This window comes from Agelaius phoeniceus, chromosome 2, assembly GCF_051311805.1.
Source record: "Agelaius phoeniceus isolate bAgePho1 chromosome 2, bAgePho1.hap1, whole genome shotgun sequence".
NCBI lineage: Eukaryota > Metazoa > Chordata > Aves > Passeriformes > Icteridae > Agelaius > Agelaius phoeniceus.
The window spans coordinates 90,835,374-90,845,813 of NC_135266.1; the positions used below are offsets into that span (position 1 = coordinate 90,835,374).

At 43.8% G+C, this 10,440-nt stretch overlaps 1 protein-coding gene across 2 annotated transcripts; it reads right to left on the reverse strand.

Annotated features, from left to right (window-relative positions):
- Positions 1–891: 891 nt before the first annotated feature.
- On the reverse strand, positions 892–8,860 carry HAO2 (hydroxyacid oxidase 2). Of its 2 annotated transcripts, XM_054628001.2 has the most exons (7): positions 8,730–8,860; positions 7,971–8,122; positions 6,902–7,202; positions 6,328–6,505; positions 4,414–4,572; positions 2,660–2,729; positions 892–947 (listed from the first exon to the last, which is right to left on the reverse strand). In XM_054628001.2, exons 1-7 carry the CDS (start codon positions 8,858–8,860, stop codon positions 892–894), a joined length of 1,047 nt encoding a protein of 348 aa, XP_054483976.2. The 2 variants fall into 2 exon arrangements, with proteins under 2 accessions (XP_054483976.2, XP_054483977.2); XM_054628002.2 differs by lacking the exon at positions 6,328–6,505 and having other exon boundaries at positions 6,919–7,202.
- Between the last annotated feature and the right edge of the window lie 1,580 nt (positions 8,861–10,440).

Sequence of the window (10,440 nt, forward strand, 5' to 3'; positions counted from 1 at the left end):
TCCCAAGTCTTATCTGCCGGGCTGTCAGTCTGCTGACAAGGTTTATTGTTACTGGAACAGAGAGGAAGGCCTCCATGTGAAGGCCTCTGGAAGATCACTGCAGACACTGTTATCTCTGAGAGAAACCAAAGTCTAAACAGAGCAAGCCAACAGGGTTAGCTTCTTCCTTCTGCCCTCTTTGAGCAGATTTAAAGTGGGAATTATGCAAAAGGTCACCTTTTTGTAGCATGGCTCCCCCTGCACATGCCAGGGAAATGGGTATCAGGGTATCTGCTGGCTCCAAAGCAGGGGGAGGCAGGGGGCTGCACCACTGGAAAAAAGAGCTGGCTCTTTCCCCACAAGTGGCACTCTGCTCCACCCCTTCCCTGCTTTGCATTTAGAAGCAGTGGGCAAGGACTGCCCCACTTGCAAAGGGCAGCTGGGGTGCCTGGCAGCTGATTCACCTTACTTCTATATCTTTTATGAATACATCCAGGAAAAGCCAAGTCTGTGGAAGATAGCAGTAACAACACTTACTGTCCCAGAGCAGGAGAGGTATGTTGATCAGGTTACAGTGAGACTTGGCATGATAAGTGGAAAAAGCAAGGCACAGGGTTTTCCATGTCTGGCTGTCCAGTGTAGCAGAACTTCGGAGGAAGACCCAACACAGGTAATGCTGTGGAACAGCCAGTTTAAAGAAAATGCATTTAGACAAGTAACAATTACCCAAACTGTTATGGAATTCATTCAGTAAGAGCAGAGAACAGCCTTTGCTAACAGAGCCTTTCCTAATCTCTTCAGAAGTGTCCAGAAGGCCTTATCAGATACTTATTGCACCTCCTTTTTCATCTTCAGTCTGGCTGGGACCTTAGCTTCAGCTGCCTCTGTTTGGTGGGCATAGCAGGAGGCTGATCACAGCTTTGAGAACTGAACCAGGTGCTGGCCAATCTCTGAGACGCTGGCACAGCCTGCAATAAATGAAACACTGGTGAGAGAGAAAGGTCTGTGGCTGAAGCTTGGAAGCCCCCCTGCTCTGAACCCCAGTCTTGTACGAGCCAGGCTGAAATAGGTTGGTACTTCAATATCTCCACTCCTCAGCGGCATCTTCAGCTTTGAGGTTCAGCACTGGAGTCCCCTCACAAGAAGAGTCAGAAAGATGAAAAAAAAAATTTTTATAACAAGCTGAGCAGGGTGCAACCTGATCCAGTAAAGTCAGAAGAAAAACACAGAGAAAAGACAGGGGTTGCTGTGTGCCAAATGGCCAGAGGTGAAGATTTGCATTGCCATTTAATTTGGACAAATATGGGTGGAATAGGGATGCTGACTGATAGCTGGCTGAACATGAGCCAGTTGTGTACCCAGGTCTGGTACAGGCATCCTGGCCTGTGTCAGCAGTGGTGTGGACAGCAGGACCAGGCCAGTGGTTGTCCCCCTGTGCAGGGCACTGGTGAGGCTGCACCTTGAATCCTCTGTTCTGGCGAGGTCTAAATTGGATATTAGGAAGAATTTCTTCACAGGAATTGTTATCAAGCACTGGAATAGGCTGCCAAGGAATGGTTGAGTCACCAGTTCTGAATGTGTTTAAAAGACACATAGATATGGCACTAAGGGACATGTTTTCATGGTGGAATTGGCTGTGTTGGGTCAACAGTTGGACTTGATGATCTAAAAATATCTTTTCCAACCTAAAAGATTGTATCATTCAATGAATTTCACAGCCTCAGCAAAAGGATCCCAACCTGCTGCTCTTGCTGAATCCTGTGCCCTTGTTCATGAAAAGAACTGTAAAAGTCTGCTAGGGAAAAAACCCAGGAATCTTTACTAGTTGAGAAGGTAACCCATAAAACCACACTATGGCCAGAGGGATTTCAGCTCCAGTCTCCCAGTCAGTGTTGCTACCACTTGAGTTCTATGTGTCATAATATAAAGAATATCCTGCATTGGAAGGAACCCACAAGGATCGTCCTGTCCAACTCCTGGCCCTGCAAAGGACACCCCAAGAATCACACCATGTGCCTGAGAGCACTGTCCAAATGCTACTGGAACTCTGTCAGGCTTGGTGCTTTGACCACTGCTCTGGGGAGCCTGTTCCAGTGCTTTAACCCTCTTGTCCAAGAGTAAAACTGGAGCTTGCACTGGGCTCTGCAAATTTGCTGTTTGGTGAGAGGCTCAAAGAGGGCAGCTACAGCTGGGAGCAGGAGTGAGAAAAACAGAGCAAGAGTAAAGGGAGGAGACACAAAAGCTTTTAAAACATGTGTAACCACCTACAGACTGTATTCTCTAAGACACAGAGAAAAATTCTGCATCCATTTTTAATGAGCTCTTCATGCAGAAAAAGATCAGTGCATTTCACCTTGATAAACACTAAATACTGAAAAACTGATGCTGTCATTCCCAGGAGAACAGAAATTCCAAGTTTTGCTTGGCTGTACTTCGGAGTTTTGCATCTGTTTACTTGGGTCACAAAGCTGCTCTAACCTACTCCCTCTGTGCAAACTTCATTGCTGTGACAGCTGGAATGCCAAGTGGTTTCACAGGAAGCAGAGAATCTCAAGTATAGCAGCTAGAACCATCACAGCTCCTGTGGATTCCCTTTTTGTCACCTATCCATCACACTCCTGATTTTATAGGGCTTGCATGAAGAAATATCTATAACACCCATTACTAACAAAATACTTACCAGCTAAGGCCATAGACAAACGAAACTCATCCTGAAGGATTCTCAAGACATCCTGAAGACCTTCTTCACCCTGCACCAACAGATAAAGCAGTCAGGGTAAAAGGAGCACTGGCACAGAGCAGTGCTGCAGGATGCCTGCACCCTGAGAGCTGGGATAGTCCCTTAAATCCATGCCAATTCCAGTCTTTCATGCAGATGAATGATTAAAATGATATGATGGATGTGCTCAGTTCATCACAGATTAATTTAGATGCTTTTCCTTTTGGGATACATCTGACCAGGGAAAGAAAACAAAGCTGTTTTTCACTTCTGACATTTTGTAGCTGGTTCTTTTTTTTAGCTTTTAGTTTTCCCCCACCAATGGGCTTGCTATTTAAAATGTCAAGCCTTACAATGCTGACAGGTTTTAACAAAGTAATGAGTTTTATATATGTTACCACTCCAGAAACTGTAGTTTACTCAAATACTAGACTGAATCTTTAAAAATAATAGACTATGTGTTTTCCTCTGTGTAAGTGACACCAAGAAGCTCAAAAGCCAATAAAATGCATAGAAGATTTTGATCTTCCTATGAAATACTGGAGGATTAATTTTTTTCTCTTGAATTTTCTTTTTATGTCTTGCAATAATGAATGCTTTGGGTGCACTCAATGTTAGCACTTGTTTATGCCCTTCCTCTGTTGTATGCTTTGGTAATGCCACTGAGATACATCTTTAGGAATACTCTGTGGAATACAACACCAAAGCACAATTGAACCCCCCAAAATCCCATCTCCTTTCTGTTTCCATTGTGGAGAAAGTGCAGGCAACTCACAGGAACACCTTTTTCATCTTAGGCCCTTTGTTGATATTTACTGGCCAAAAAAACAGTACTGCCAACTCTTACAGGTTTTTTCAGGAGATTCAGGTGATTTCTTGATCAAAGCCTTGCTACTGGAACTCACAGCAATCACACCACTGGACAAGAGTGCCATTTAAGAGAAAGGAAATGTGTCTAGACCACACAAAAAAAGTGTCTTTTCTTCTAAAGAAAAGTTTTGGAAGACTCCATCCAGAGTGTAAAAAGCAAAAAATTAGCAAAAAAACCCCAACTGGTATAATGATATTATTTTAATTTTGATTATATTATGTTTATCTCCTGCATCAGAGGCCTAATTCATGACTCTGGATCATAGAAATATGCCTGGAGTTGAGAAGCAGCAAAGCTGGAACTGAAATAGCAGTGGAAAACCCAGGCCACAGTGGAAAATCTCCAGGACACAATTTTGTTCAGCCTGGTCCAAAATGTTTCAGCCATCCGTGGGATGGAGCTCTATATGTATTTCTGAAGAATTCACAGCACTGCTGTGAAACTGTTCTACCAAAACCATGTATTGTTCCCAGCTATTTCCTGACAGCAAATAAAATTGTCAGACTAATCGTTCTGGCAAATAAGCCAGCTCCACTTTGCAAAAACACCGAGTCCTAAAGTATTTTAGCACCAAACTGCAACATCAAGAAATCAGGTCCCACAAAACAACACTATCACCTTCAAAATCCCATTGTCCAAAATCCCAGGAAATTTTCAAATTCAGTGATATTTTTAAATCAGAGGAAATGTTGGGGTTTCATTCAATTTGGGGTCACTCCACTTCAAATTCAGCAAAATAAAATTAAATAATATATTCTCCACCCGTGACAACTGTGTGACTTCAGTTGCAGGACTGCTGGAGAGTGTGAGAAGCAGGCATGTGGACTCAGAGCTCCTTACTCACCTTGTAAGCCAGGCCCCACAAAGCTGGTCTTCCAATAAAGACACATTTTGCTCCCAGTGCCAGTGCTTTTAGCACGTCACTGCCTTTTCGTATCCCTCCATCAACATAAACTTCCACTCTGCCTCGTACTGCCTCCGCAACCTCAACCAGAGCATCAATCTGCAAAGAAGAAGTCAGTCTCACCTTGAGGGCAGCTTTTGATTCCCAGAGAAGGAGGATATATTCCAAAGACACAGGTGAGGATACAGTGCTTTAGTAGGATACCCTCTCAAAATGGAACATGACAATGCATCACAAATAGCTCAGCACCAGGAGCTGCAGAATAACAAACATGCAGATCCCTGCTCTGCTTTCCAGACAATGCCATTTTCCAGTGCTTTGCATATACTGATATTCTTTGCTATCACTTTTGATTAGTGAAAAAGCAACATTTTCAATAGATTTATGAGAGATTTTAAAATATAAATTTCAATGGGAATAACTGTCATCAGTATTTTACTTTTATTTGAGACAATGATGAATAATACAGCTGTTTCCAAGAAAGGCTGATGTCAGACTTCTACTGCTCAAACTACCTAAGCTTACATTTCAGCTTAATCCTGGTGACCACTTGTTGAGTGCCTCCCTCTAAAGCATCTGTGAAGGGTTTCATTTGCTATGTAGTACAGTCAATAATTTCCTCCAGGTTAGGTCTCCTGATTCCCTAAGGTCTTTTCCGTAGAGTTCAGCGTGGAATAAGCCTCAGATGTTATTGCAGGGCAGCACCACGCACAGATGCTGGCTCTGGCCCCAAAGGCAGTACAGCCAGGGGCAGGACAAGGCACTGGACATAATTAACTCTCCTTCAGAGCAATCCCAAAAGGCTCTTTTCTGCAATGTCTTATACCTTTTTGCCTTCCTTTAATTTTTTTTTTTCTGAATTTCAAACTGAAAACCTTCAGGCTGAAATTTTCTAGGACTAACTCAGGAAGAGCCAGGCTTGGCACTAGAAAAATAGCAGAGCCCAACTAGGCATCTACTGCCTTGTCTGTGTATGTAAAACAACTTTTAAGGTAGAACAACAGTTTAATGTGGATGCCATTTCTGTTATTATGCCTTTAGCATTGAGTTTATTAATTTTTTTTATTCATTATTGTCAGCCTTGACGCAGAATAGAACAGAATTCCCTGGTACCTATTTTTATTTAACAAAAGAAAACCGAGAAAAGAAAGTTCGTAAGATACTGTGCAATGCAGAACTGTAAAATAAGAGCAATTGGAAAAACTGACAGAAGCCAAATTAATCCAGTGAAATACACACATGTCTAAACAATGCATGATTTCTTTGTACAAATTTAAAAGCAGGGGAATTTTTCTCCAGATAAGCTATCCTTTTTCTGGCTCGTGTAAGTCAATAAATTCCCATTTAGACTTGAGCCTGGAAATACGCAAGCAGACCTCTCACTAAATCTAGCTGCATTGTTTTGCATGTTTTGACAGATGTGAACAATGAGAATACATTATGCTCTCATTTGTACAATTTTAGTTCCAGAGCTTTGTTTTCTTTTTGCTGCAGTGCGCAAAGAGTTTGAGTGTGCCACACCAGCTCATGGAGACACAGGCAGGAACTCTCCCTGGCTTAGGCCAGGAGTTTACCTGCACTTAAGTGAAGAAGTTTGGCATGGGGGCTATCCACTGAAGTATTTCCTCCCAAGAGGCTGAGGAAATACTTCAGTGGATAGCCCCCATGCCAAGGTGTGGATCTCGCCAGTTTAAAGCTAAAGTATATCTGCACACATCCATGGCCACTGGACAAACTCAAGTCCACCAGAAGTGTACGCACAAACCTGGGCATAGAGACACCCAGGTTAATGCAAACATGCAGACTGTCAACGGGGAAAATGTGGGACATCCATTTTCATCTTTTCTCACTTACAGTGGCAGGTCCTTCATCCAGTTGCCTTCCACCATGGTTGGACACAATAATTCCCTGAACTCCATGTTTCACTGCCAGCTCTGCATCTTCTCTTGTCAAGATGCCTTTGATGATGATGGGCAGGCGTGTCAGGCTCCGCAGCCAGTAGATGTCATTCCAGGTGACCGAAGGATCCAAGCTGTTGGGTGGCAGTCCGTACTCAGAGCAGTCATCTTCCTACAGCCACAATGAAACAGCAAAAGGAAAACTCATCCAGGCTGCAACAATACACAGGTCTCTTGGTGTCTTTCCTTGCCCTGGAACAGATTAATCAAACTTGCCAACAGACATGTTCATCAGCTCCAGAAATGTCACGTGTCTCTGGAGGAGAATAATTACAATGGGGGTGGAGATTGTGTCTCTGAGGCAGCTGGGTGGGGATTTTTGAAGACAGAACCCAGTCCAGGAAGAGGTCAAGCCAGGATGCTGCAGAACCAGGGGAGAAGATAGACCCTGGTACAGCAAATGCCAGGGCAGCAGTTACCCAGTGGTTTTTCTCTCATGTGGTACATGCCAGCGCAGTGAATGAAAGGACAGGCTCATTTTACAAACCTCAAAGGCTCCTTCCAAGTTCTTCACTTTCATGTGGGGAGGAAGGCGGAAACCATTGCGGACATCGTCGCGTCTCTTGCCCGTGTAGGGCAGATCCGCAGTGAGGACGAGGCCCTGGAAGCCCAAGGCCTCTGCCCGCCGGACCAGGTGCTGGGAAGCTGCCCTGTTGCGGTGGATGTAGAGCTGGAACCAGCGGAGGCCGCCGGGCGCAGCCGCGGAGATCTCCTCCAGCGTGCAGGTGGAGTAGGTGCTGGTGATGTAGCAGGTGTCCATTGCTCTGGCCGCTTGGGGGGCATTGGGAAGGAGTCAGAAACAAAGGCATCAGAAGGGTCTTGCCAAATATCAGACACAAAACCATGCACTGTTTGCAGAGACCAGCCCAACTCCCGATTTCACGTGTATCTTACAAAGCACAGGGCAGCTATGTCCTGGGATTAGCAATGACTGTATTTACTATGCACTCTTGTTAGTCCATGGTTAAGAAAGCAGAAAAGGGAGAGGTAATTAACCAAGCTGTGCTTTCATTTTGCATCTGCATTTTTTAAAAAGCATGAATTTTATCTTTATGACTGAGTCTTCTCAGGGATGTACTGTTGGATCTACTCAGTGTACACAGAAGAAAAAAACATTTTTAGGGGTCAGGTCTCCAAACTCTCCACAGGATTTGTTGGATATCTTTTTGTCCAAGGGAGACATTTCTTAACAAGTAACAAGGAATTTACAGTCTGAGTCCCATCCACCACTTTTACAACCCATCTAGAGCTCCCAGGACTGAAAACCTTATGTGGTTTTTGGTATGAGTCAGAAATGTGTCCACTGCCCTTATCTTCAATTTGCAGCAGGCTCCATGGGGTTGATTTTTTATGTTGGTAGCTGGAGAAGAAGGGCACCATCTATACAGCTTCCTATGCAGGGTGTCAGAAAGTGGTAATGGAGTTTGCCCCCTCATGCCTGAAAATTTTTCTCAGTCACACTTCAAGTCATCCTAACAGCTTCTTGATGCTTTTCTATAACCCCCTTTGGTGCTACATGGCACCAGAGCAGAAGAGTACCTCTGGCTGTGCTTTTCTCTCCATCAGGCCATGCTAGCTGGTGGAAGCCTGTAGGGGCAATTCCTACAGGAAAGCTGATTTCAGAACCCAGGATTTTAGTCCTAATGTCCATCACAGATACGTCCCGCAGCATACGTGGCCGGAAACGAATTCTGTAAGGCAAAAAAACCCCTTCAGGATAGCAGATGTTCAGTGAGTTTTCTGAAATTTCATGGAAACCACGTCTTGGTTTACCACATAATTTCTGCATCTCCTGCCTCAGGTCACCGTGTCTTGTTCTCCCACTGTCCTCCCCCAGATTCCTTTTACTTGCAGGCAGGCTGGGTCTTCCAGCTCACCATTCATGTGTCTGTCCTCACTGTGCAGTGTGCCTGCCCTCAGGTTCTGCAGCATGTTCCCCAAATCCCACCCTACTTGCACATAGGCTTCCTGCTGTTCACCAAGAGCTCCCTTTTGCAACTCATTATATTAGAGCTGCTCATCCCCTTTCCTGTAATGCCACACGCTCCATAGCACACTGTACCTTACCCTACCCTACCCCAGCACCTGCCTGTACCCTCAGCATCCCTAAAGCTTCATACAACCTGTGTCATACTCAGTGTGGCATCAGAGCATATAGTGCTCAGATTTTGCATTTAGCTTGGGGACCTCCTGGAAAGGACAAGGTTTTAAGTTCCTTTGCTTGTCAAGTCCAAATACTTGCACAAAAACGGTTTAAGAGGTCCCAGTACGACTCCCTTCATTCCCTTCTCACATTACCTTTTATATGCCAGGATGTTTTCATCTCGTGTGGTACAGTCATCTGCTCCAGCTGCAAAATAATCCCAAACAATCTTGGGCAAATACTTCTTAGCATAATCTTCGAAGTCAGAAAGACACACCATAGACATTGCTGAGAGAGGTGTAAGGAACCTTGAAGAAAAGAATAACAAGGAGCAAAATTAGATCCCTGAACTGTCATTCTCTCTTCCAGGGGCTCTAATGTCACTGAATGCAAAACTTGGAGCCATCTGTTTTATAGAAGAGCTGCTGAGTTGTCTCAGTCTGTCTTGCACATTGGTCTACAAATCCTCTACCCTAGTATGAGGAAAAATTGCAGATGCAGCCATGAGAGCAGGAGGAAGCTTGCATCTCTGTGCTTCTCTTCATTCTGTTTTAAACAGCAGCCTGAAGAGGACATTTTAGGTCCTCTGCTATTTCAATTGTGTAATTCTGTCATAAGTTCCATCTTAAAACAAGCTGCATTATTTGTTCCACTAATTCTGCTCAAAGGTTGTCCCAGAACATAATTTGTCAGATTACCCCTAAGGACGGCACCGTGACTGAACAATTAGTTATGGAGCACAGGGATGGAATTCAAGATCATGAAATCTGGAAACAAGTAAATACAGAGTCTACATGTAACCTGCTCCAGGATGAACACACTGTAAAACTATGTCCAGACCCTGAGAGTAAGTCACTGTAGAGGCCAGTGCTGTGGAAAAAACCCCATTTTCTACAGATCTTCCTTTCTCTTCTGTAACAAATACCTTCTGGGTGTTTGCATTACATGCTGGAGCACTGATATATACTGTAAAAGGAACATACAGAATTTGGACAAACCATGAGAAAACACTGGCAAAAAACAAATTCCACAGTATGAAACATGTTTCTGAGAACTAACCTCAGCCTTTCAGGGAATGGAAGTAAAGTTGTGTGACCCAGATGTCTAATCAAACCAACATAAATGCTGCCCAGAAAATGCCTGCACTTACATACTTTTGAAGAAGCAAGAACTGAAAGCTATGCAAATGAATGTTTTAGCAAACCATGCCCGTGTGTGCACAAAACACAGACAAAGTCAATTTTCTAAATTGTTTGTTGCAATTACTTCTGCGGTCCTGATTCAAATAAGTATTTAGCAAGATATGTGGAAACATGAAATTTTAAAACAGCTGTGGCTCGGTCTGACTTCTCTAAAAAATATACAGGAAGAAGTAAATATCCTAATGTTCAGGATTCACCTCCCACCCCAGATTAGCAAGGGTTGCAAGCTTCACCCAAATCAGCCCCACGTGTCCCATGTTGGTCACTTTTGGCACAGATAAACACACAGGTTCTGTACACAGACACAACCTGTCAAACTGCAGGCACCCTGCTTCTCACTGACTGAAGTACCCATGTTTGCATCTGAGAATTAGCACTCACAATTCTCTGCTAGTAAAGAGCCCAGGATCAGGAACTCATTGGAAGAAGAAGAAGAAATGCAACTGATTTCTTCAGTATTGTTCTGTCTGCTCTGACAGGCATCAGGTAGGAGGGAGTGCAAGTATTTCAAGCCTGCTTTCTCTGACTTTGAGAATTATGCTGATAGCACAAGTCTTCATAAATGTACTGTGACATTCTTTAAACATCTATCACAACTTCTGCTTTTCTAACTTTTAGAAAGGTCAACATCATCAAGCACGATAAGATAAACCAAATCCTCTCA

Coding starts and splice junctions, on each gene's coding strand:
- HAO2 (XM_054628001.2), bottom strand. CDS start 8,860: ATGTCTATGGTGTGTCTTTCTGACTTCGAAGATTATGCTAAGAAGTAT. Junction 4,573..6,327: donor TGGATGAAGGACCTGCCACT/GTAAGTGAGAAA, acceptor TCTTCTTTGCAG/ATTGATGCTCTGGTTGAGGT. Junction 2,730..4,413: donor TGTGGGGCCTGGCTTACAAG/GTGAGTAAGGAG, acceptor CTGTTGGTGCAG/GGTGAAGAAGGTCTTCAGGA.